The sequence below is a fragment of the Seriola aureovittata genome, chromosome 24 (assembly GCF_021018895.1).
Source record: "Seriola aureovittata isolate HTS-2021-v1 ecotype China chromosome 24, ASM2101889v1, whole genome shotgun sequence".
In the NCBI taxonomy this organism is placed as follows: domain Eukaryota; kingdom Metazoa; phylum Chordata; class Actinopteri; order Carangiformes; family Carangidae; genus Seriola; species Seriola aureovittata.
This window is the reverse complement of record NC_079387.1, coordinates 8,322,154-8,350,117: the sequence shown is the minus strand read 5'-3', so window position 1 is coordinate 8,350,117 and position 27,964 is coordinate 8,322,154. Positions and strand designations below refer to the sequence as shown.

The window sequence follows — 27,964 nt, the reverse complement described above, 5'->3', positions numbered from 1 at the left end:
CCACATTATTAGGATGAATTCTGAGCTGCACAACCAGAACTGTCCTTTGCTTGGAGGCTGCAGACACCAACCAGGCCGTGGCTTTACCACTATACATTTATGGCTCAGTGCCAGTGAGCTTTCCTTCTCATGCTGTGTGACCAATCTGTATCCTGTGCTGACTAAGATCCTGCCTGTCCCCGTCTCTGTGTGCTAACCAAACCTGGAAACCATAATTGAGAATTAAGTATTAGTAAAAGAAAATAAAGGAATAATTAACTTTCAGTCAACCGCCTAAATTTGCATAGCTTTATTTCATTCTATTCTTTAGTTACCTCATGAAAATGCAAAACCTCGAGTGGTTCTGGATGCATTAGTAACAGTGTTGAGATAGACCATGAATGGGCGTGCTGAGAAACAAATAACTATTTCAGTTACATAACACACACGAGTCTTTTTGGAAAGCCACGCTTATTGCGGCGGCTGTTTTAATCTTCATTTTTATTCCTGTTGGGTGAGCACCTGAAAGCTGCAGCACCAGCGGACATGTGTGCCTCCGCCGGTGCCAGCTTGGTGCGGGCTGGTTTCATTTCAACGCCACAGCGGGCGGAGGGGAGATCATGGCATTGCCCCGAGAAAGAGGAAGGGAGAGAATGAGAGAGAGAGAGAGAGAGAGAGAGAGAGAGAGAGAGAATGGTGCAGACTGACTGAGAGAAAAACAGAAATAGAGGAGGGAGAATGTTAGCTTGGGTAAGTGGATTATGTGCTGTGGAGGAAGGAGGGAGAGGCTCTGTCCTCTCCCTCCACTGCTGTTCATGCTCTGGTCAGATACTACTTGAATCAAGGCAAAAAAAAAACATGAGTTGCGTCCTATTTTTTTACACAACTGTCCTAAAAATTTTTGATTTTACAGAATTAGTAGCATCCTCATGGCTGGACTTTAAGCACTTCTTGCCAATGCTTATTTGGCTTAGGTGCCAGATGGCGAGGGTTGGCTACAAGGAATATCAGAGTACAGATTCATATTTGCAAACATTTCAGTTATTCAAAAGAAAACCAATAATTAACTCAGCTACTAGCCGAACGTGACTTTTTATTCAGAGAATAGTCGTAGGCTGCAACATGAATGGTGCTGAGAAGATGAATCGTTCACTAGATCTTACAGTTTATTGGAGTTTCTTGTTTTTTCTGTTTCTGTAAGATAATTTTATGCACTGATACTGATACACAATAATCTCATCCAAACATGGCTACAGTCTACAGCCATGCTCATAATGACAATGCTAACATTTCCTAATTAGCCCTCAGACTCGTAGTTCAGCTGAGGGTGAAGGGAATGTCATAAGTTATCCAGGAACAAAGAGACAGACCAAACTTGCCTTAGAGCCCTGCCGCTATAGTGTGGCTCAAAATCATTAGATTAGATTAATCAATAATGGAAATGATCCAGGCCAAGTATTTCTCTGGCAGTATTTAATTGTTTTTCATTGTAAAAAGAAGAAAATTATATTTTTCTTTCAAATGTTACACAGACTAGTTTTTACGAGCTAATGCCACTAGGACTGTGTTTACAGGAGGAAGGAAAAGAACGGCTGAGCTCCTGTATTCTGCAGTGCAGCCTGTGAGATTCAGTCTTTTTGATTTTGATTGCGTCTGGGAAATGGGGAAATACCTATTAGACTAACAGATTGGGGCGTGATCTCAGAGGATGGCACAATAAAGTTACTTAAAGCACATATTTCCGTTTCGGTCCCCACTGCAGAGAAAATAACAGCACAGTTCAAACAACAGCAGCTCGGTGTGCAACAAAACTGCAACAACAAATAAACACAGCCATCGGAATAGAGGTGACAATAAACTCCTGTAATTTGAGAGGAACAAAGTGTCTAAGCCCAAGAGACAGCCTGTTTGAATTAAATGAAAGGTAACATATGTTTAAAAAGCTTTTGGGCACTTTTACAGTTCATCTCTGGGACTTTACGAATCGCTGTGCCTGTACTGGGAATATACTACTAAGTGAGAGAATTTTGTTGATTATACTAAGGGAAATTTTGCATGGAATTTTCCACTAAAGCTGCAGCTACATGAGTCAGACTGCCCACACGTTGCTGTACAATGGCACATAACTGTATGGGTTACTGTATTCCTAAATGGAGGGCAGAGGCACTTCTGAGAATTTGGCTGCGGCCTGTGAACCAGTTGGCCCACTCTCCCTCCAGCTTGTAGGATGCTGTGTCATGTCATATCAATATTAGGAGCAGCAACAGTGGGGAATGGGCAGAGCAAATATTTCAAATCTGTTAATGTTTGCTTTTGCAGCTCGTTCAAGCTCGTCTGTTTCATTAAAGTAATTAGGATGAAAGATTTATCAAATGTGACTTAAATCTCATTGAGTCTTTTTCCTCTGTTTGTATCCACAGGATTACACGTTGACCATGTATTTCCAGCAGTACTGGAGGGACAAGCGTCTGGCCTACCTAGGAATCCCCCTCAACTTGACCCTGGATAACAGGGTCGCCGACCAGCTCTGGGTCCCCGACACCTACTTCCTCAACGACAAGAAGTCTTTCGTCCACGGAGTCACCGTGAAAAACCGCATGATCCGCCTACATCCTGACGGAACCGTTCTCTATGGCCTCAGGTAAAGTCTATTTGCTCTTTTCAGTGGTGCTTCTCAGTAGGTTTCATTCCTTCCACTGTTTTTTACCATTAGTTTGTTTGCTACAATTCAGAAATCAGTATCGTAAATTTAGCCCCCGAAAATTGGAAAGGTCTTGAGGTGACATGCCTGAGACTACGTGTGTGTTTCAGCTTAATCTTTTATGTTTGTTGAAGGATAAATCTGGAGATATTGAATATTTTTCTGCAGTGCCCAGCGGTCTCATGAAATGAAACTTTATAATTGTGACACATTTAAAAAGAAAAATCAGCTTGGGGTTAACTGCACACAGGAATTGTTGACATTAAGAATAATACAGAATAACACCAGTCTTATCCTTTAAAATATGTCTCTAAATTCACTCTAAATGTAATTATTTGATACCTTTCTGTTTATTTATGTTGGTAGAGTGCTAACCTGCAATTTCCCGGCCCCAACAACAGGAAACAAAATGAATCTCAGGGTCAAAAAATGTTCTCAGATGTTTCCCGGTGTTTAAAGCGCTATCACAGCGCCCGCCAGTTGCCCGAGCTGAGAACTTTGCAGATCTCTGCTACTGGCCTATGAGCAGCCAGAGGATTATGTGACTTGCTCAGGGGCACCCCAGCACTCGATTTTTAAGGGAGGCAGGGTGCAGTCAGAGATCGTTCAGGAGAAAGAAGTATGAACAGGTTAGAAGGGGCATTAATGCAATGTTGAGCTTGCAGCTGTTGTTTGATATTTGTTTCATAAAGCCCTTGTTTTGAATTTCCATTGATCTTTTCGACAGGCAGGTTCAGAAGAGTTGGTGTGACCTATGAATATGGATGCATGCTTTGAATTATTAGAGTGCAAAGCAAAAAAGTGTGTGTGTGTTTGCATGTGTGCTCGCATGCTTGTGTTTGTATCTGTCAGTGTTCATACTTTACAGTCATACAGCCATGCTTGATTATGCAAGTGGAGTTCATAGCACTTAGCCTTGTGGGCTACTTATAGACCTCTCAATGCTTTCAAGAGATCAAAGGGAGAGGGAGATGTGTGACGTGGTGTTGTGTGATATGAGCTGTTACATAAATGTATGTCAGGTAAGACTGAGTAACATGATGAATACTGATTCCTATCATCGTATCAGAGAATGCATTCTTTAGATTTATGTGTGTTTATTAGGGCAGCAACTATTTATTTTTTGTCAATAATTTATTCTATAAATTCAGAACAATTTTTTTTATGGCAGACTTTTCCAGTGACACTTTTATTTCATGTCACATCATATTTCATAATGTCACTTTTAATCACAGTGTAACTATCACCTAGCTGCTTTCTGCACACAAGCAGCTAGCTCTATGTAGCAACCACAGAGGAAGACTGTCTTTTCTACACCTTTGTTAAACTGACCTTTGACTCTATGAGCTAACGTTAGATGCTGTTGTTAGCACAGGCAATAATCCAAGCTCGAAACCCAGCCCAGCTAGTTTGCTTGCTATTAAAGGAGTCAACTGCTGACAATACCACTGCCATGAAAAGTGACACCATGGAATAAAAAATGGCACTAGGAAATAAAAGATGAAAAGTGTGAAAACTGACAAGATAAAACAAACTGCGACATGTCGTTGGAGATGAACAGACAGAAAATGAACTCCAGTGCGCTGTTATAAGAAGAATTATGAAACATTTCATTATAATTAGTTGAGTTTTAATCATTTCTAACATTATTTTGAAAGGTGTTATTTACATTTTAAAGACCTGATGTGATGTTATTATAAACTTAGCTGTATAATTATATCATCTAATGGGTTTCCACAGCCTCATCTGAGTCTTAACCGAATGAAGACAGGCAGTGGCTAACTGCCAAGCAGCCGGCTTTTAATCAGGCCAGACTTAGCCTAAATCATTTTGAATTTGCATTTCACTTTGCTGCTTATTTCAACAGTCTGATTATCAGCCATTTGAGCTCATACATCTGATAAACAAAGGGATACCTCGTCATGACCTAGTTCAGATGAGCAGACACTCAACTCTGCCAAGATGTGTTGCCTTAGTATTTTTATTTTTGCAAATTTGAGGATGGAGGGTTGCCAGTTTTGGTGAAGGGGGCATGAACTGAATCCAAAACAAGAGTAATGACTGCTTGTCTGTCAGGGATCTAGTGTATAATTATATATACAGTTACACAGTCAGCATTTTAGCTCGGAGGTGATGCCGTAATCTTATTTTAACACGACAATGCCAATAGTCTCCAGTAATATGAAGCTAACTGAGGAACCTAAGAAAGGATAAAATGGACATTTAGTTTCCTTTAAAGATGATAAGACCAAGTCAAATGCTATCACCTTAATGCTTTAATCTAATTGTATCCCCACATTCCCTTATGCGTCTGTTAAGCAGCTACTTACTGCATTGTTGTTTTTATAATAACAATTGAAATAGGCCAGAAAGAGCGATAGTTACCCCTCCTTCCTTACTCCCATCCTATCCATCTTCTCTTCAGTACAATTTGTATAAATCACATACAGCATCTAAAATGTATTCTCTCTTGCTTCCCCTCATATCTGTCGTCTTCTGTAGGATAACTACAACAGCGGCGTGCATGATGGATCTCAGGAGGTATCCCCTGGATGAACAGAACTGCACTCTGGAGATAGAGAGCTGTGAGTAGAAAAGGCCGCACACCTTCGGGGGCTGACTTTCAGTCCACTGCACAGGCTGAGAGGAAAAAACCAACACGGTCTCATAAGTGAAATGTTACAGTTTGAGTGAAACAGCATCAAAACCTGCTTCATTTTTCTTCTTTCGAGTGTTGTAGCGTTTCTTTTAAATCTGTACCACAAGCACATAAATCATCGGCTCACCTGGGGCATTCTGTGGATTTAATATGGCACTTGCATAAAGGTTGGGGACTTGCAGAGATAACCCTGATGACATCACAAGGGTTTTTTTGTCCGACTTTAGAAACCTCCCTCCAAAGCCTCAGAAGACATTATACAACTGTCTTCTGTGCAAGTCTATGGGAGACTCATTCATAAATTTACAGCCATCATACACATGATAGATCTGGTTCTCACTGCTAGTCGTGTAGCATCTACTGTACTGAGTGAGAGCGGTATCGCAAAGGCACCTAGCATCGCCCGACGTTAAGGTTAAAGTTATACAGAATAATACAAAAATAACACTTTTTGTATTTCTTTCACTAAGAAATAAAGCTAGGGCCTAAGGAAATATTATTACATTAGATATTAATTATTTTTTTGTCCTCTTGTGAGCGTTTACCATCATAACGTTAGAGCTCTCCTTTAAGTTTGGGTAATGCTAATGCCCTACTGTCACCTGACACACCTACTGTGTCGTCAAGACGACTCCAGAGTTTTTAGCCTTTTAATCGGCACCTGTTTACACCTGACGTGGCAACTACATGGAAGGATTGAAAACAAGGATAAAGATTAACGGGGACACATGAATCCTGTGGTGTTTGCTTTGCTTTTTTAAATAGTTTTGAATATTAGAACAGTAAAAATAAAAGTAAGAAATCCAAAAAGTGAAGCCAGAGCTACCAAGGACAGAGGAAATAGCTATTTTTTGATTCTTTCCACATTTTTGTGAACTCAGATGAACTTATTAACTGACTTGCTTTTCAAAGCAACGTCTGGTTCTTGGAAACAACTTCAAACATGTTTTTTTTTTCTTCTTCTTCCTCTTGCCAAATGACAGCCCGGTTGGATGATCAGCAACACTGAATATCTTGGTCTCCAGTGATGGTTAGACAGATGGTTTACACCTTGGTGTGTGTGTGTGCGTGTGTTTCTTCTCGTGCAGATGGCTACACCACGGACGACATCGAGTTCTACTGGAAAGGAGGCGATACGGCTGTAACCGGGGTGACGCGGATCGAGTTGCCTCAGTTCTCCATTGTCGATTACAAGTTGGTGTCCAGAAACGTCGTCTTTTCCACAGGTAAATGCTGCACGGTGATTTGTTGTGTACGTGTTTTCCGGCCTTTAGCCTCCACACATTAAATTTCCTTTGGGGAATAATACATGACAGGCTGACAAGTTACGTGTTCCATTTTAGATGATATTGTTCATATCAAGCGTTGGCCTGTTTTCAAGCTTTGCAAACATATCTGTGCCAAAGTTTGATCTGTTGATCTTAAATCCTCAGAGCCGAACTCGTGTTTGTCAGTGCTTCTAATTGGGTTGAAGTGAGGAAACGCGCCGCCTTTGAAGTGTCCCTCAAGCAGCAGCAGCTGATGCAAGGATGCCGGAACAGTACTTGACCAAAAACACGCTGTGAACGCTGTGATTTACCGAGAAAACAATGTCCATGTGAGGCGCCTCTTGACCCTGGGAGGTGACGCTGGAATTAACGGTTATTATTTTTGGTTGACGTTGACAAAACGTAGCCGATGACCCCAATCAATCCAATCAGTCAATATAATCAATCAGTTGGACAGCAGCAAGTTGATCTTAAAGACGCTGACAAGGTGGTTTTCTTTATAAGATTTAACAGTTGCAGCTAAATATGTGTAAGAGGGAAAAAAAGCATCGTTTATTATTTCTATGGATTGTAACAGTCAGCTAGCAGTTAGCTAAGCTGCTTCATCAGGAGTCTGTGAGTGTGGTTCGATCAGATTTGACAGTGCTGGCAAGTCAAACAAACAACCACACAGTCTGTATTCTGATGGGCTTGACAGGATGTAAATGTTATGTTTAGATGTCACAAACTTTTAGTCCTTGTAGCAAAGCTCAGATGAAAAGAAGCCAGTGCTGGAGTTCCAGTGGCCTGCAGCAAAGTCATTCAAACCCTTTCATTGATCAAAAATGAAAAATAAATACTCAGGAAAAATAAAAGCAAACAACAGAAAGAGGTGTACACGGCTTGTAAATCTTGAGACGTTGGCGTCGTCATTAACTGGTGTTGCGAAAGACATCAATCAAGTGTTATTTATAGGTTCACAATGGCTGATTTCTTTAGAGTATTTCATCTCTCATGGCAATTAATTAGAAGACAGGACAACACCTTTCGGCAATTTGTCAAGTTACTGTACAAGAAAAACATTTGCGGTATCATATTTCATGTTGTAATTAATCCGTGTTTCTAATGTGGAGAAGCGTTGAAGAGTAATTCAACAATCCTCATCGCCCACAGGGGTATTCTAATACTTTCTGTGAACTTTGTTTTTTTACGCCAAGGTCCTAAATTAATCAGAGTTTTATGTGCACATTTAGGCCGAGATACAGAACTTTATTGACGCTCCCTAACCGCCTGCAGTATAATCTAGTCAATGGAGGCGCATTCAAGAGAGGCAGCTTCTCCACAGCCGTAGTGGGGGAAATAAAAGCTGTGTGACATTTAGTAATAACACAGTTTCTCATAGAAGTTATGCTCATGAGGGAAAACCACAGGCGGAAAAGGGCACGAACAGTAAATCATGCTTTTGTTTGCTTTTTTTTTTTACATTTCCAGGCAAAATGTAGCAGGTGGTTCAGATTTCTCATTCTTTCACCCTCATTTTCTCTGTGAGTGTGTGTCTTGCACTTTGTTTACCATCATTCCTTGCTGTGTAGAGTATATATATATATATATATATGTGCCGTGGCGAACGTGCCAGAGTGCACTTGTTTGCAGGGAGCGGCGTGTCCCTTGTGGGTGGCGACTATTAAAGTTTAGCGTCCAGTGGTGTGCTCCCGTGTTCTTGGCAGGATGTGTGAAGCACATCAAAGATTCCCCGCAAGGCTGGCTAATGACCAGGTTTCCCCCCATACATGGGCCACTAGCCAGCTTTAATTCCCTCCTTCTTTTCCTCTCTCTTTCTGCCCTGTCTTGGTATCGCTTTCACCCCCTATCGCTTGTTTTACTTTCCTCCACAACCTTCTTTTCCTCTCTTATAAGAGGTGTGGTTGAATGCCAATTATCCTGCTCTCTGACAGAAAAACAGTCCAGGATTCAAAGCATTATATATTCATGTGGTACGAGGCCCACAACATCAATTATTCTTCTCTAAGCACACATGCAAACACTGTCTGTTTGTGTGTGTGTGCACACAGTATGCAAGTACATATGCAAATGCACGCATGACCAGACAACATTGTTGTGTTAGTTGACATTTAAGTGTGTGTTGTTTGCGCATCGTGCACATTCATCACCTTTTATTGTTTTCATCCTCCCTGACGTCTTCGTGGTGTCAAGATAGATGCAACAGTAACAGTTTTAAATATTCACCAACATCTATATATCATGTTTTTGCAGTAATTTGACAGTAAACGCCTTGAATTTCCTTCAAGTTTGTGGGTTTTAGAAAAATGAAAATGCGTCATTAACAGCTTTTGAAAATAGCCCTCCAAGTGCTTTAATTACTATAACGCTGAAATTCATTAATATGCCTTAGCACCCTCTGTCGACTCCTCTACTTCATGATTGAGAAAAAACAGTGTGGGGCTAATTTTTTTAATGTTTCCAACATTTTAAAACAGATCTTAAATATGCACCTGATGGCTACGTACATACTGTAGTTATTGCAGCCGCATCGGAGCGGAATAAAGCTGTTAAATCTCTTCCTTAAAATCTAAAACCCTGAGCAGCTGAACCAGAGCGCCTCAGAATAAACACACATGGGGTCAGTGTCTCTGTTGCCAGATCAAAGCAGCTGGTGGTTACAGCGCAGTCTCTTATTGCAGGTAGAGCTCTCTACAACACTCCTGCTGTGAGGTTGACAAAAAAGAAACAGCGGACCTCCTGCTCCGTCTACCCAGCTGCCCTCCCAGACTCCCAGTTATTGCACTCTGTCTCTATCAACTCAACTTTTATTATTTTTTTAATCATCCCCGCATCCCGTCTCCTCTTCTTCCTCCCTCTCCTCCTCGGCCTCACACATGGTGTTCCACCCACTCGCGGATGTTGTTTGGTGTAGCAGTTACAGCCAGTACAGTTCTACACCCACACGCATGTGAACCTCAGCCTTTTCCTTAAACCACTTACCGCATCTGTTACTGCAAAGATACTCAGTTTGGATTCAGGCTGGAGGAGCTGCCGTTTAAGGATGCATCAAAAGAAGTTAATGGGATATTTTAAGACCTGTGACAGTCTGTTCCCATATTCGCTGTGTATTTTCAGCATGTGGTGAGCTTGTTCCGGGCTGCCAGGACTACCAACCATGAGCCAAATATAGAAGGATCATCAAGTCCGATAAATAAGGCATAGTTTGTGTATTTATATGAGCTTTTCTACCGAACATCATTATAATATACTTGACGTTGAGCTTATCTTTCCACTGTTATACTTTTATCTTTCTATTAAGGTGCAAGGGAAGGGAAAATTATTGGATTATAATATATTAAGTTCCTTACCAAATAGCTTGAAAGTCATCCCTGAATTTTTACTTAAATTTAATTTAGGGATGGCTTTCATATTATTTGGTCAGTTTTAAGGTCCAGATAATCCATTAAAATGCCTTAATATTTTACAGTCCATTTTTTTTACTTCCTATGAGCGCCACTGTCTTTGTTCAACCGCTCTTCATCTGTTTATTCCAAACAAACTCATGCTGCTGCAGGAAATGTGAAACACATACTGTACTAAATGTTATGTGTGGCTGCATAATCTCTTTAAATGTGAGCAGTGTCAGTATCAGGCCACAGCAGTTACAGTAGATAATGTCATTTGATAACGATTGGAGCTTTAAAGTAACGTGTTGTGATTCTTTTATTGCAATCTAACATACAGCAGGCACTGAATCTTAATGAGACTGTGTGTTATTTCAGAATGACTTTCTATCCAACCCTGCACATGAGTGCAGTCAATTGGACCCACGCTCGCCACAAGTAGCTTTGGCTGAAACCCACGGATTGGAAATTACAGTGTAATGGCCCCACTACTCCTTCAAAATGGAAAAATAGCTAAGAATAGTGGGAGTAACGAACCATAGATTCAATCCATAAAGAGGGATACACTGGGAGACTGATGAGAAACCCCACAACGCCCTTATATCGGAGTTTCATGCACACACATGCACACACATACCGTTTATATATTCCAGGTCATGGGAAAGTATTGGCAGAAAAGCTTTCTCATAGCAAATCATGTTGAGGAATGTCACTTCTAGTTCCTGAGTTATGAAGCATCAGAGGCGTCGCTACATGCATTTATAAAGCTATTATTCCCGCAGTAATGCTGAATCCCTCAGAATCATCGTATGAATTATGGAGGTGGAGTAGATGTGGAGAATTGATAAATCACAATGTGCTAGAAATTTGATCACTAAGCTGAATATTGTGTCATATCATCATAAAACAAGGTTACAGTTTTGTGTGTGTGTAAGAGAGAGAGAGAGAGAGTTAGTGTTTGATTAAGCAAGTGAATGGGGTACTTGTTACCATGGCAATAAATCCAACCCATGCTGTCTGAGTTGTCATGGAAACTGAAACAAAAACATAAGGTGTCCCTGTGTGCTACTTGGAATAATATAAATATATTTTACATATTTTTTAATTAGCTAGAAGAGATATACTTTTTGTTTTTTGTGATCATTAATACTACCTTAAAAAACTCATTTCCCAACCAGGAGATTTAAAACGCACTGCTTCTTTTCTTAGGTGCCTACCCTCGACTGTCTCTGAGCTTCAAGCTGAAGAGGAACATCGGCTACTTCATCCTGCAGACGTACATGCCATCGATCCTGATTACCATCCTCTCCTGGGTCTCCTTCTGGATAAACTACGATGCATCTGCAGCCAGAGTGGCTCTAGGTAAGAGCCAGTGCCTGTTAGGGAGCAGGTATTTGGTTTTCACAGATGAGGTCGGGGACCGGCATGAGCCACAAACTCCCTGTTGGATTCCCAAAAGCGATGTGTCTTCATAAACACAGCGAGAGGCTGAGCTCCTCGTACTGTCGTGGGATTAGTGGGAGCTTTAGGGAACAACTGGGAAATTTGTGGAGCAAATGGAAATAGAGTTGAAGAACATTTCTATTCTGTTTGCTGTAGAAGGAAAGAAAGAAACTAGGTTACTGTCTGCTATGGACACAGGCTAGTTTTACCTAAAGTATGGAAATATTGTTGCAGAGATATTACAACAAGCAAAGTAAACATTTTTTTGACCATTGCACCTCTCCGAAGGGCAAAAGCATGAACGCACGACCTTGATTCGGACGAAACTGGGTCACACCACGTGTTTGGAGTTGTTGTCATGGACAGGCCTGGAGGAGCTGTAAATACATCACAACTCTAATGAGCATAATTTCCCTTCTTATTGAGGAGTGCTTGTGTGGGTGCAGAGGCCCACTCACTGTGGAGCTCCTGCGAGCAATAAACAATGCGGAGATGGAGGCAGCAGGTCACTCTGATAATAATTGTGATGCCTCACAGGAGCCCGCAACACTGTTTTGTCTTTGTTGAATATTGAATTGGCCAGTCCTCAATGACATATCAGGCAGGAGTAATAGTCATAATATGAAGGTTGTTAAGACAGTAGCCATAATTGCAATTTAGACAATATACTTTCCTCAGCAGTCATAATTAAAACTGTTTTCAAATTGGTAATTGACCGTTCGCCAAACCTCTCCTCTGATCAGCAATGGTTCAATTATAGTTTAGCGACTGTAACTGCAGTTGTTTGGAAAGTCTCAAAACACGAGAGGATTTGCAGTCCAGGAAGAACCTAGTGAGCTAGAGAGAGAGTTGACTTTTCAGTCAACACAATTGATGGTCACCTGCTAGAAATGAGCAGTTTTTACCTCAGACTGAAATCAAGGACCTGTTGTACCAAAAGTTTTATTTTTTATTGATTTTGAATTTTGAGAATTAAATGTGTCACCATCATTGTAAATGGCACAAGTGCCTATAGGGAGAACGGACATGGACAGGTATAGCAGTTTGGGGCGGTGGGGCTTAGAAGTCACGTATAATTAAATAAATTATACAAAATAATTATATTAAATGATATGATACTGATAAATATATTGTATGAAGTATCTGGTTTTTCAGTGCTGAGCTCCACTACAAGCTAAGCCAAGTAGCATGTTGAGACTTGTGCATAGTGTAGGAGTTCCTTCAGAGTAGTTTAGGTTTGCACTGAAAGGAGAACGCTGTTTCTGAACTGGCAACAGTCCAGTCATTCATGCAGCGAAGCCCCCGCAACAGGCAAACTTCTCCAAAACACCATGTTCCATGTTGCACCAAATTATTGATGCCAAGTAAATGAATGCTTGAAACACAGCTTTGCATGCTGAATGTTCATTTTGGAATCAGTCTACTTTAACATACCAGAAGTCCTGGGGTCCAGAGTGTGTCTGTTCGTTTGTGGTGATTTGAAGGCGGGTATATAATGAAGCTGCCGTGTGTCGTGCACAGGTGTGGATATGTTACGTGGTGGAGACTGGGGGCCAATGGGGGCCTGGCAGCAAATCTTTGCCCCGGGGCCTTCTAACACTTCAATCTGGCCATGCCAATTGATTGCTGCGTTGATCATCTTTATATGGATAGATAATGGACCTTAACACGTCATAATGCTTTTTGGAAAACATGCTTTGATCCATTACCTTTCTGCACCATCCATTTCTGCCCTGTTATCCACGGGCGCATAAAGCCAATTAGAGACTGGAGTGGATCAGTGTGTATGTGTGCATGTGTGTGCACATACATTTGTTTTATATCCACCTTTATTTCCCTGCACGAACTGGTTGTCTTTCTTTCATTAAGGCGTGTATTTCTCATTACTGTACGTGATTGAGTGTCTGCTTATGTGTGTGTGTGGGTGTGTGTGTTTGCAAGTGGACGTATACATGTGAAAGCCTGCTAACTGCAATATCCGGTGTGTGCCTCCTCAGCTGAGAGGCTACCGGAGGTCCATTCACTTCTCCTGATGGATCATTACAAGCTGATGGCGGAAGAGCAGGTGTGTGTGTGTGTGTGTGTGTGTGTGTGTGTGTGTGTGTGTGCGTGCGTGTGCGTGTGCGTGTCGGCCTCTTTGTGTGCGCAAACCTGCCAGTAAGAGCAGTGTAATGATCAGGGAGAAATCAATTCAAGGAGGCAGCAGGCAAACAATTGAATTGTTTGAAGGAGAATCTCATTTTCCTGAGCAATTTCGAAGGATTGCAAAGTTATAAATGACCTGCTCGTACCCTAATCTGGTTGCAAACCATTTCCCACAGTCATGCCCTTCGTTCATAACCAAATTATATGAGGAGTCGAGGTGTGGGCATTTGTTGTAATTGTTACAGGAGCACTTTTAGTCTAATGGCAGACACACAAGTCGGAGCTCACTGTACGTTCTTCCAGACATTGGAAACCTCCTTTTTCTCAATCACAGACTCCCAAAATGACAGGTGCTGAAACATTGTGCATGCTAATTAGATAGCTGACAATTTATGCTGTCTGCAAGTGATGAATGGAAGTATTCAATTAACAGCGCTTTGATTTACCTCCCGTGCCCGTGTTCCTACAGTCAACATTCATTGCCGTTTTATGTGCTTTGTTGCTTCCTACATGATACCTTTTCCTTTTTGTAATGTTGAGCTGTGTTGCTAATGGCCTATTGTGATTAGAGGAGATTTGATTGCTGTGTGCCTTTGTTCCAGCTGTTAAGGTGGAAAAGAGACTCGGGGACATATAACAAGAGGAAGGAGGGGGGAGGGGACAGAAAGAGGTGCAGGGCGAGCAAGGAGGGAAACCACCACTAAATGATGGTGAGATGGGGGGGGGGGGGGGGGGGGGCGCTCAAGGATAAATGAACAGGGAGAGGAGGAGAGATTGAAGCAGAAGTAGAAGAAGGGAGGAAGAAGAGAACAATAGGATGAGACAGCCAGAGAGGGTGAGAGACAGCAAAAGACATAGAGTGAGAGAAACCCTATAAAACTATATTTCTCCCTGGAGAGTGTAACATCGTGATGGAAAAGGAGGGAGGCCCATGTGTGCACAGCCCCTTGATTAAATTGTCCGAAAAGGGAGCAAAAGAGAGGGAGTGAAGGAGGACTAGAGGGAGGGAGGGAGTAAAGGACAGAGAGTAATGGCACAGCCGAGAGAACACCTATAAAGAACAAGGCTGTCGTTAAGGAAAGAACCCAGAGATTGCACCATCCAATAGGGGCAGTGACACTGAGCATGTGCACATGCAGCCAAGCTCGAGCACATTCACACTCGCTTCTCACACCTTTTCCTGACAACGCACATACATTCACACACGAGCGGTGTTAGCCTTGCAATGTGCCAATAAATCACAGTAAGGGCGAGATTGACCTTAGCTATCCCTCTCCTTCCTCCCCAAGCCCCTGACTGCCCCCTGTCTCCTCACTGTGCCGTATGACACACACACACACACACACACACACATACATACACACACATGTGCGCACACACTCCGAAAGCCTTGCACATGTGTGTGCTGTGAGCAGCCCAGCTACTGATACAGTCAGATAAAGTAGTAGAGGTGTATCTGCGATATGTCTGTAATGACATAAGATATGGCGTTATTGCGTTGCAGGTCAGGGTTTGCATGAATACGGCTGAGGCGTTTTGTTATTTATTTGCTGCAACATTTGAAATGCACAGTGGCCCTGAATAACAGGGCGTTAGAGCTGCGAGTTATAAAACGGGAGTTTAGTCCAGACATGTTTTCAGTGTTTCCTGGGAACTTGATTTGTTGTGTAACCGTCCATCTGTCCGTCCCATTCTCTTCAAATCTGAAACAAACATTCACTCAACCTCAAGGATGAACTGATAAGAATTTGGTAGTCAAAGCTCAAAGGTCACTGACAGCTCACAAAACATGTGGTTGACCATAATTCACAGAATTAAAAAGTTAATTATGATAAAAGACACTTAATACTGAGCACTTTAGCAAATCCCTTCAAAGTCATCACTGCATGTATTGTCTGGACAGACGTGGATGTCAACTGAAACCTGATTGGTCGGTGGAAGCTTACAAAAAAATTCTTGTCATCTTCCTGTATTTGATCATTATTTTTTTTATTTTTTTGTATTTGATTGTGTGCCTGCTTTTTACAGTGCATTTTACTTAATTTTTTTTTTCTTCTTCAGTATTCACTTGTCAATTTGGTGAAGATGTTTGTCCCATTTGCATGTGTTTTTTTTAAGTGAATTGAGTTTTCAAAGTCTCTTTCTCCTCCTGTGATGCTGAAGCACACAAGGTGTGAAGGTGCCTTTACTGGCTGATAGCAAATAACTACAGCACTCTGTTCCCCTAGTGGTTAAGGTTACTAAGAGCTGGGGGCTAGAGACATGCAGCTCTATTCTAATGAGTTATTTCTGCTTGATGACCGAGGGGCAGTTGGAGGTTTCAAGGCAGACCTTTGAATTTCAATGAAGCAGAGGTTACAGACTAACATACTAGTATGTGTGTTCATGCAAGTAAAATAAGCTCAAACATGAAAGCGATAGGAAAATTGTTTTATAAGCATGCTCAAGCAAAAATACATATAGTGGTCGCTCTATTTCCACTCTATATTTAACAAGCGGAGGAAATAACCACAGTAGAACCATATTTTTCTATATATAGAAAAAAAAAATCCTCGTTTCTATAGTAACACCTAAGACATCTTTTGGAGTTTTCTCCAACGTGACCGTAAGGTTACTGACAAGATTGCACCATCTGCTTCGAGCGGTGGGGCACTCCTTTAAGAGCGTATGCTATGACAGGTTTGAACTAATTAAGCATCAAATTTACCGTCTGAGACAGACTGCCAAGAATGCTGATGAGGGATCCTCGCAGAAAAAAACAACTTTAGTTTCACATTTTATCCTTTAAATGAGGCTGAATGATCTAAACAGGGCAGAATTTACCACACTTTTGCTCACAAGCATCACTTGAGAGACAGATGAAAGACCTGAGCAGGACGCAAGAGTTTGTCATTTAATTCTGAGCTTATCTTTTAAAATGTAAATCGCAAAACGTATGTAACAAACTAAAACATGAATACAGCTTACAACTAGCTAGTAGGAAGACAGTACAACTACTTATACTAACTGTGATTCTCATACTAATATTTATCACAGCTACCATCACTGCTCTATTTCCACAAGCAGCCTTTTACTATGAGCGATGATTAATTGATTGTAAAATGTGGAGAAATAACGACAAACTCTTATTGTCTTATTGTGTCTGGCAACCAATCGAAACCCAACTGTATTCAATTAATTGCAATTAAAATGGAGAAAAACCACAACCAACGTTCAGTATGTTCAGTGCTTTTTCTTAAACCTTCATTAAAGGATATTTTTTGGCTACATGTCACATCCAGCAGCAGCTGCATTCATTGATTTCCTATTTTTATGGATTAACTGATTTATATTATTTCCAGACTACAAAATCAGTAGTCATAATTATACATACAATTAACAGCACCAATATCTTTCCTCCTCAAAGGGATCACCACGGTGCTGACCATGACAACCATCAACACCCACCTGAGGGAGACGCTGCCCAAGATCCCCTACGTCAAGGCCATTGACATGTACCTGATGGGCTGCTTCGTCATGGTCTTCCTGGCCCTGCTCGAGTACGCCTTTGTCAACTACATCTTCTTCGGGCGGGGCCCCCAGATGCAAAAGAAGCTCGCGGAGAAGGCGGAGAAGGCCAACAACGAGAGGGCAGCCAAGTATGACGCTGCAAGGGTGAGTTGGGGTTTGGAGGCTGGATGTGATTTCTGGACCTTGGTGTGCAGGTGACTTATTATCAATGCTTGAAGATTGAATTAAGAAGTCTAAGTGAATCATTAAATAAGTGGTAGGTTCAAGGTGAGAATGTGGATTTTTGTAGAGATAATCTTTGTCAGTGGTCTGTGGGATCCATGATGAAACAAGAATGACTCTGGTGTGAACATGCTGCAGCACAGCGCTTTAGAAGGGACTCTCTGAGTGGACAAAGTTCAAATTCCTTAATTTTTCTTCTTCCCAACGGGAAACCAATGATAAAACAACCTTGACATTGCAATTATTTTTAAAATGGACTTTTTCGTCTGCTCTTGACAGCAGAGGCAGCAACAGGAAAAAGTTCTGCATAATTGAACTGTATGACATTATTCATAGGCATCTGTTTGCCCAGTGGAGGCTTCAGCAGGCAAAATATGTTGGTTTAAAAACAAATTATAATAATAAATCTTCAGGTATTTGTTCCCAACATGTGGCTGAATATTTTCATCTCCTCAGGAGGCAGGTAGTAGGACCGCGTCCCTAAAGCGGTCCAATCAGGTTAAAGGTCTTCGCCACTCACGCTCGGTGAGTTGTTCGTTCAATGAGACTCTTCAATATCCTTGAGTCAACTCTGCCATTGCCATCCGCTGACATGGATGTTTCTTTTTTTTTTTTTATTACTTTCTTTTATTACTTTCTTTTGCCTTAATGCAAAAATATTTCTCCATCCATGCAATGAATCAAGCGGCAACAGACATTTCCATGACATTGGAGAAATGACGACCATGGCATGTATTCATTCAATGACTTTTTCACTGCAGTTTCCGCTGCATTGAAATGATGCTCATGCTCGGTCTTACACTGCAAAACTGGTGTTGCAGATATGAACTTGTTTCTCCTTTCAGAGCTCATCCTGAATGCATGCTGTCTGTGGATCTTTTCTCATTCAAATCATCATTAAAAGCCACATTTCTCACACAGCTTTCATAAAGTGACATTGCGCATGTCAGGATGCTGTAAATCAGTTCGACTTTGAGTGGGCAGTCACTGCAGAGGTCCCCCACAATTCTTTTTAAATGGACATTTTGATTTGAAAAGTGTTTATCATCTTGGTCAAATAACAGTTCCTCAGAAATGTGTATATATTGTAGTATTTTGACACGGTTGGATTAGCATGTCGAAAACCTTCTCTGAACCACATGAAGGTGATCTTCCTTCTAAATGTGTCCAATATCACAAATTTGCCTCAGTGGACTTTGCAATCTGTAAATTAAAGTCAATGGAAACATTGGAACACATTCACCCAGTGGAGGCGCAAACTGAGGACTGTTGAAAACATTTTAACCTTCAGAGGAAATAACTGAACTGTAGTTCCTGAGGAGTTCTGAGATCAGCCAGAGCCTGAGCACCCACCACACATATGGTTGGCTGCTAGCTAGTGTACAGCTGATGTCTGCTGATACATCGGCATTTTGGGGCCGTCTACACACAGACTTGTCTCGACACCCCCATCGTAAGATTGCTTTTTGACTTCGGTAAAACCTGCTACTTTAAAAAGGGAAGTGTGGGACCTCCTCAGCTGCTCCATTTGCATGAATGATCGCCATTGACCATGACTGTTGATTTGTTGTGTGGCGCTCACATCATAGGCATGGAGTATGATATATCTCCTGTGGGTTTGATTAAATTGTTGAAAGTGATGATGTGGGCTTATATTGATTCAGCCGGGGAAAAACATTACTCACTCGCTTCAGAGGTGGGGGGGGGGGTCCACAGGTTGTAACAGGAGGCATGACACCCAAGTCCAATCAGTAGACATTTTGACAGCTCTGCCATCACTGTGACTCTGTGTCTCTCACCCTGACATTTTGGATTAGTTTAATCATTCAGAAGAAAAAGAGATCTCTCACATTTCTTGAATCATTTATCAGTGGAAATTCACAGAAACTGCTAGACTTGAACTTTTCAGTGCAGGAGAATCACTCAGAAAGGTGATGCAATAGGATTTTAAGTGTTTTGGAAATCTGTCTGAAATAGTCATGTAAGGACAAGTGTCATATAACTGTAATTTAAATGTCTGACAAAATGCATTGTTGGAATTTCTGGAGGAATTACAAAGGACATAAGATTCACAATTAAAAGCAAAAGCATGACGTCCATGGATCCGTGGTCGTATTATGAGACACAGGCTTGCCTCCTGCGATAAAACTCGTAGACCCCCAGACTGAAATAGACAAAATGTTGTTTGTTCTTTGTGTCTTTGTTGTCGTTTTGAGTCTTTTTGTGCCTGTTTGATTGCCGTTGCAAGAGGAAATGTTAACAGTCACCTCAAACAGAGGCTTTGGCCCCAGTGACCCCTTGGGCCCCTGTGCCCAGCAGGGCAGGATAACATCCACATTTCATTATCTGGAATGCTTGAGGGAGAGTGCCTTAAAACGTCAGGTAGTCTCCTCTTTAGCTTTTCCTTTTATTTGCTCATAACCTTGCTAATTAGTTAGTCATTTCTTTATCCACTCAGGCGGAACCGCACGGGAACATCCTGCTCACCACCCTGGAGATCCATAACGAAGTGGCAGGAGGCGAGATCACCACCAGCGTGGCGGACATTAGGAACTCTCAGTCCATGGTGCAGTTGGACAGCACGGCCTCGTCGCACATCCAGTACCGCAAGCAGAGCGGCGGGATCGGCCCGCGCTCCGCCAGCCGCCATTCTCTGGACCGGGCCGCACAGATGAAACGCAGCCGCCTGCGGAGGCGGTCCTCGCAGCTCAAAATCAAAATCCCCGACCTGACGGATGTGAACGCCATCGACCGCTGGTCACGGATCATCTTCCCCTCCGTTTTCTCACTGTTCAACCTCGTCTACTGGCTCTACTATGTCTGATTGGACTGTTTTGTTCAGGTGTGTGATGTTGTTTGATTTTTTTTTTTTTCATTTTGTTTCTTTTTCTTCCTTTTTCTGTTGCTTTTATACATGATGGAATATGTCAAGTCAAAGACTGCAACAACACAAGACAAAAAAAAGACTGAGGAGGACTACTGAGGTTTGGACCAAGTTCTCGTATAAATTGTTTTTATATTTGAGGTCATTGAATCCTTAGTATTGAGGTCTTTTTATTTTCTGAAGTATGTACTGTAATTGGGACTTGTGACATTTCCCAACATTTTCCCTCTCGGTAATGTGTAAATAGAGAGATACGAAGCCAGCAATTGAATAATAATACATTATTTGCAAAAAACACAAAACACAAGAGCAGTTGATGCAAAGATTTTTCTATTCAAAAAAATAATTTAGAAAACTTTATACTACACAGGAGGTCAGATAAATGCAGGCAATTTCTAAAAATCCATTAGACAAACAGATGTATGTTTGACTGGTACCCTATGCACTATTAATGCATGTAATGATCAGCCATAGTGGGAAAGTAATGACTCCTTTTTCGCCTTGGGTTATGGCACAACTTTACAAAAGAAAAACTCTGCTGATGTGTATTTGTTTCTAGTGTCGATAATATACAGTATACTTGATCTGGTAAACCTTTACCCAAACACAATAACTTAAAGTTGAGGACTTTGTCTGTGACTGTGACTCAGGTTCTGAATTTTTTGCTATTCGGCATCTTTTCTAGACAAAGAAAAGTGTCAGTGAAATATCCTCTTTGGTCATTTGATATGGAAAAAAAGCACAAATATGAGTAAAACTGCCATTTTTTTTCACTTATAGCTTCTTGCAAACCACGCTTCAAGTGATAGCATGACAGAATTGCACTCAAATTTTCTCAAACTTCTTCTAAAAACTGTCTTACTTTAATTTAAAACAACTGCCAAGGGCCTTTTGGGCGACACGGTTCCTCAACCCATGAAATATTATAATATTTTTGTACTCTGTGTCTTCAGGTATTCATTTGATTTCCTAACCTGTCTTGTTCTCTCTCTTTTGCTCAACACTCACTCTGTTGTAGTGATAGCGTGGAGGGATGAAACCCATTTTTTGTACATAAGTACATAGGTGTGTGTGTGTGTGTACATAAATGTATATATATATACTGTGTGTACAACCCAAAATGAAAATGATCAAATATTGAGCATTTTGTGATTGTCATTCTGGCTATTAACTGTCAGATTATTTAGTGCAAAAAAAAAACAAAAAAAAACAAATGAACCAATGGGTCAGTTTCAAATATCAGTTTAGTCTCTGAGCATTTTACTGAACACATTTCTTCTCAAGCATCTGACCATGTTGAGGTTCCACTCTAGACACGATGTATGTTCAATTCTGCATTTTAGAGCTCTTGTACGCTCTGCCATTCAGCAGCAAGTCATGCAAATGGATTTCATTGACTCCGCAGACGGACCACAAGAACCGGCCCGCTGACTTAAAAGCACATACTAGCATTGAATGTATCAGATCCATTCTTCAGGGAGAGGATAATGAGCCATGGTCATCATTTCTCCATCAGAATGTAACACGCCCATTCTTTACATTGCGAGTGACGAGGAAAGAGAGGGAGGCGACGACGTTACACGAGTGTGTGCATGTGCATGTGTGTGTGTGAGAGAGAGACGGGGAATGGATAAGGAGAGCTCGGGAGAGGAAGGGCGTGGGTAGAACATTTATTTTCTGTGCCGCTTGCTCGACTATGGACAAATGTCAACGTATAATAGTTTTGTGGATAAAAATAGCTCTCCTCTTTGACTCTCGATAACCTGTGCCATTCCACCTCAGGTTGCAGAGCAATCAGCCGGTTACAAATCATGGACAATGATGTACATCTGAAGCATTCCTGTCACAGATACATGAATACATCCACTACTTTGTGCATGTACAAGAAAAAATATTGCTACCTGATAACGGTGAGTTCTGTTGTGATTGAGAGAAGAGTCACTTGCAGTCAGAGTTGGGATCAATTTAACTTTGAAATGAGAAATTGTAAAGTTTTATGTGTACAGTCTGATATATGACTAAGAACTGAATGTATTGTACTTGGATTGTTGCTGCACAAAAGCAATTTACTTTCTGGAAGCAGGATTGACCTCAACCCTGATTAATATAGGGCTCTAGTTGATTCCACATTCAAGTGATGCCAAGTCTCTGCTTTGCTGGTTTCTTGTCCTGTTTTCTACTGTGTAGATGGGGTGAACTGCAAAAATGACCCGGGACCAACAAAGCCGAACACCTCAAGGTACAAATCAAACAACATATATAATGAGTCTAAATGTGTTCAGCCAGAAAGTGAAGTGAATTTTAACACAAGTTACAAGTGAATTCACCTCAAACTGGCAATGTACCAAATGTATGTTAGCTGTAAGCTAGCTGGCAACAGTCGCTCTTTCTTTCCCCTCGTCATCTATTCTCTCCATTGACTCTGTATGCAAACGCAACCTCTAAAATTCTCTTACACTTCTGCCTGGACACTCTTAGCTTTGGTTTTGGGCACAAAGAAATGTTTCGTGATCTCCTGCATTCAAGGTGGAGTGATGTTAAAGTCTTTGAACCAGTTTGTCCAAAGATGTTTCGAGCTGCTTTGGAGGTGAAAATTCGCACCTATAAAATGCAAAGCAGTGGATGAAGCTGCAGTGTTGTGTAAATAAGATATAAAAGGACAGATTTCTTAAACACTAAAGCTAAAAAATGACTGTTTTGTGGTGCAAGTCGCAAGATCTTCCTGGCTGACTGGTTCACTTTGATTTAAAGTATTATGTTTGGTTCATGTGGTGAGATTTAAAACAACTTCTTGCAGTTGTATGAGTCTTTTTCTTTTTTATTACCAAACTACATAGTGCAGTTGAAAAGTGAAAGAGAAGGCAACTATTACAAGCTCTAGATACTTGTTTATCATGCATGCGACTACAATTCATAACTTGGGAGGATTTAAGAAAAAAAAAAAGATTTTTTTGCAAAGTCACTTACAAGAACTGACAACTGCTCATGTTAGAGATGACATTATGCCATGTGAGCCTACATTAAAAAGAAAAAAATGTCACAAAAAAAATCATCAAAGACTTCAGGTGTTGTATGGCCTTGGTCCCATAATGGAATGTGAAATGTTCTGTGCTGCCACAAAATGTATTTAGGCTTAGATTTCTACTGTATATCTCTGTATGTTTCTCTTCCTTTTTCAATAGATTATCATGTTAAACCATCAAATAAAGGATATACATTGTACCTGTGTATTCAATGTTGCAAGCATGCATGCATGACACTCCTCAAACAATCTGCACATACACACATGTATAGCCAGATAGTATAATGAATTGCACTTTCAAACACCCAATAAATCAGAAAACATATTTTGATAAAGTTTGAAATGCTGTTAAACGGTTGACTGTTCAAACGCCAGGAGTTGTTGGGAATCATCTCATCTTCAACCACTCAGGTGCTCATTTAAAACACTGCCTTTCGAGTGGAGACCACTGCAGGTGAAGTTGAGTCAAACAGCTTGGACCTGATCGACCTGACATCTTAATTCAACAGCCTTCCAAAGACAGAGGAAGACAATGTACACACAGATTTTCATAGAGCTGTTTCAATAAGAAGTCTCGGTTAACAGCATGTAGTGATAGCAATGCTTTATTTTTGATCCTTGTCTCCTTTTTCAAACACCAGGAAGAAGAAAGAGGTGCTAGTATAGTAAGGCCTTAAAAGTGATAAAAAACAACGGTTTATGGTGTGACCAAAAATCTGGAAAAACGACATAGTCTAATAAGGCATAAAAACATCAAAGAAGTCATAGTATAGTAAAGTATGAAGACCAGGAAGTGAAGCAGCAGGTCAGGCATCACTGTGTCTGTCTGTGGGGCTGCTCCCCCCGGGGTTCTGGGGGAGGGAACATGTAGCAACACGCTGGGTTGATTTGTGCAGGTGTGCACAAGGTCAGGTTTGTCTGAATCCAGAGGAGCACGGTTAGTAATAGTCTGGGGCCTGTTGTTACATTTCATTAAATTTCCGTCTCTACTAGATTGTTAATCTTCATACACTAAACTGTGTGTGTGTGTTTGTGTGTTTCAGGGCCGTCTATCAGGACGCACACATCTACCTCCTGGACGATCCTTTAAGCGCAGTGGACGCTGAGGTCGGGAAACATCTTTTTGAGCAGTGAGTGATCACCTGTCGCCTTGTGCCGCACAGCTGAACTTAAAAGTTTAGTGTGTAGAAAGTGTCGGACGAAATGTGTCTGTGTGTTCACGAGCAGGTGCATCTGCGGCCGGCTGAAGAACAAGTGTGGCGTCCTGGTCGGTCCACCAGCTGCAGCACCTCAGGGCCGCCGACCAGATCCTGGTCATGAAGGAGGTTTGTGCAACACATTCACAGACACCTGCCGCCGCTTGTTGCACTTCAGACGGCGCTTTCAGCTTGCTCTTCTAAAGAGGATGAAAGTGTGCAAGTTTGTTTTCTTTAATTCTACACTTTACATGTTTTATTCCTGTGTGTGTGTGTGTGTGTGTCTCAGGGTCACGTGACGGCTCAGGGTTCCTACAGCGAGCTGTGCTCCTCCGATCCGGACACGGCGTCTATGCCCGGACATACTGTCGTTACACAGCTCTGTTCCCACAGCAGCGAGAGCAACTGCACACACCAGCTTCCTGTGAGTACATTTTCAAAATAAAATGGGGGGGGTTTAAGTTTAGTTTGCAAAAGTAACTAACCACCATTTCAATTGCACAGTGTCTGTTTTTGTGCGGATTTCCATTCTGCTTGTTTTAAGCTGAACTGTGGTGAAGACGTGGGTCGTTAACAGCCTGTTTTTTGCAGGTTGAAACAGTTTGCACCGCGGCAGAGGATCATCGCCGGTCACATTTATCCCGGATTACCGGTTATCGTGCTGCTCAGTGTCGTGGCCGAGGTAAGCCGAGGCTCACCGGCCTCGAGTATTCACACTCACACCTGGAGCTCGTTCTCACAGCTGCACAGTGTCACACCTGTAACCCGACAACAGGGTCACTACATAATAATGAACACAAATCATCCAAGTACCAAAAGAGGGGAAATTAGAAGAGATTAGATTCAACGGACTGACATAAAATAAATTCCAATTATCATCAAACTTAACATATTAACTTGACATATTATACAAAATGCACTTTTCCATGGTTTTCTATCAGTAATATGTGTCCGTCTACAAACCCCCCAAACATGAGAAAAGTCCATCCTCTCCTTCATTTGCTCGCTCCACCTATCAGAAAATGTGTGCTCACACAGGCCAAGTGGAGATTTTCTCTTGATGTGGGTGGGTGCCTGAATGTAACGCAGCATCTAGGCATGAGATGAAAACCAGACTTGCCTGTTCTTCGTTGTAACTCAGTGTTAGGATGGGCAGGATCCTCAGTGTCCTCTCCACTTTCAGAGGAAGGATCAGAGGCACTAACAGAAGTGGAGGACTCCAGTGGTCATTCTGTGTCGGACTCCCCCTCGAAGCTTGTGTCTTCTTCATATACACACTAACAGTTGTTTTTGTTTTTGAGTACTAAGGAAGGAGGCCATGTTTTTACTCAAGCACCTCTTCAAAGACACATGAAACACATCCCTCAAAAGACGCCCTTTTTTCACCCCTGAAATGATCAGTGCGTGCTTGCAGATTTGCACACACACACACACACACACACACACACACACACACACACACACACACAGAAGTAACTCTTGGGGCCCCCTGGTAGTCACATGGCTCCATAATATAACAGGTAAAAATACAAGAATTTCATGCATTGGCCTACAATGGGAAAATGGTTGAATATGGTGCAAAACAGTAAAAATGTCAAATATCACTACTTTTCTTCAAAATGAAACACTGACATAATGGAATGCATGGTTTTATACTGTAAGGGCAGTGAGATTAAAAAATGTGGTTTTAATGGAAGTCAATGGGGCATTTTTGGCCACGAAGGTGTCCAGAGGGAGTATCTGGCACTACATAAAAAATACTAATGCAATCAAATCAATTTTTTTGTTAATCTTTGATATATCCAAGACTCTAATCACCACCAAAGCCTCATCCCCCTACTATTTATTATATGGAAAATAATTACTTTTTGGTGGGTTTTTTTATAAATAATTAATAATTCAAAGAATTAAACTGGCATTTAAAGGGTTAAAATCCTGAAAATGATTGAATGTTTGGTAGTTTTGAACAAGTTTGAAGTTGTTCAAGTGATTTATGAAAAAAAAGCAGAAAAAAATATTGATGTATGAGGATTTTATTGCAGATTTTGTGCGTGTACATTTTTGGCCACGAAGGTGTCCAGAGGGTAGTAAATTTTAAATCTGACACTACGTAAAAAATACTAATGCAATCAAATCAATTTTGTTGCTAATCTTTGACATATCCAAGACTCTAATCACCACCAAAGCCTCATCCCCCTACTATTTATTATATGGAAAATAATTAGTTTTATGTGTTTGTTTGTAATAAATAATCAAATAATGCAAAGAATTAAACTGGCATTTAAAGGGTTAAAATCCTTAAAATGATAGAATGTTTGGTAGTTTTGAGCACGTTTGAAGTTGTTTATTTGATTTATGAAAAAAAATTAAAAAAAAATATTGATGTATGATGATTTAAAAGCAGTTTTTTGTGCGTGTACATTTTTGGCCACGAGGGTGTCCAGAGGGTGCAAAATGCATCAATAGAGTATAAAAGACATGTCTGAGTAAAAGACATTGGATTTCAAAAATTGTACTAAAAAGAAAAGTTCCTGCAAAAATTGATGCCACAAGCTGTAACACAGCCAAAATGATCATCAAATCAAAAAAAAAAGTTGAGAAAAATGTACAAAAATGCCCGAGGAGGGCATAAGGGTTAAAAAAATTAAAAAATAAATAAAAATGTAAACAAAATCTTTTGTGTGTTATCAAACAGGGAATGTGGTGGAGCTCATATTTGAAAAAGTCTTTGTTGACCCGGGACCATACACAGCAGAGGACCTCATTGCACAGTTTGAGCGGCCTGAGAAGGAAGGAGGTCATATCCAGCTCTGTGTCCCGGTTCTATCATGGGCCAGTCTAAAACCCACGTACTGGTTTGTGGCGTTTCTACAGTTTTTTATTATCACTGATTATAAGTGCCTCATTTGATGTAAATAAATGCTTGATGGTTACTAAAGAAATGACTCTGAATTCATATATTATATGCACACTATCTGCTGATAGAAGAAGTTTACAAATGAAAGAGCAGTTAAACTAATTTATTTGAGGGTATGTTACTCCATTTTATTTAGATTGAAACTATATGTTTTTACAAAGAAGCAAAACGTACTGGTGTATTCCTCTCAACCGTAAAGTACCGCAGTCAGCGCGGTACATGGTGCAGGCAGAACACATTGAGGCAGAGCGGCTCCAACCCAGGACGGCCGACCATACATGGTAATTCTTCCTCGATCTCCCAAAGCCGTCTGGTAACCTACAGTGAATTACAAATGGCAAATGCTATGGTTTATTATAAATGTAATGTAATGAAAAGAAATGACTGATTAGTGTGTCTAGTGAGAATGCTACCTGTGGTATCAGATGTTCTCAGTGTCTGCGGGCACGGTTGCACAGTTTCCGCAGGGGCACCTGTCCAAAATATAGAGAAAAATGGAAACGTTGACCAGAATATAAAGCTTATGAAATTCAAAAACTGACAGTGGAGCTAAGGTGGGTAAGAAGTAAGCTTGGCTACATATCAAACATGTCACTTATTGCATATAATGTGGAGCTTGACAACAGTGTAGT

The 27,964-nt window shown here is 41.1% G+C and overlaps 1 protein-coding gene across 3 annotated transcripts in view; it reads left to right on the top strand.

Moving 5' to 3' along the window:
• The window catches only part of LOC130165654 (gamma-aminobutyric acid receptor subunit beta-3-like), a 56,976-nt gene extending 33,557 nt beyond the window's left edge, over nt 1-23,419 (top strand). For 2 of the 3 annotated variants that reach the window (XM_056371106.1, XM_056371104.1), the window contains 7 exons: nt 2,400-2,620; nt 5,183-5,265; nt 6,428-6,565; nt 11,203-11,355; nt 16,988-17,235; nt 17,770-17,838; nt 19,772-23,419. In XM_056371106.1, coding sequence (XP_056227081.1) covers nt 2,400-2,620; nt 5,183-5,265; nt 6,428-6,565; nt 11,203-11,355; nt 16,988-17,235; nt 17,770-17,838; nt 19,772-20,137 — 1,278 coding nt within the window. In that variant the 3' untranslated portion in view covers nt 20,138-23,419. The remainder of the gene's footprint in view (nt 1-2,399; nt 2,621-5,182; nt 5,266-6,427; nt 6,566-11,202; nt 11,356-16,987; nt 17,236-17,769; nt 17,839-19,771) is intronic. The other variant, XM_056371105.1, reaches the window with a different exon arrangement.
• The last annotated feature ends 4,545 nt before the right edge of the window (nt 23,420-27,964 follow it).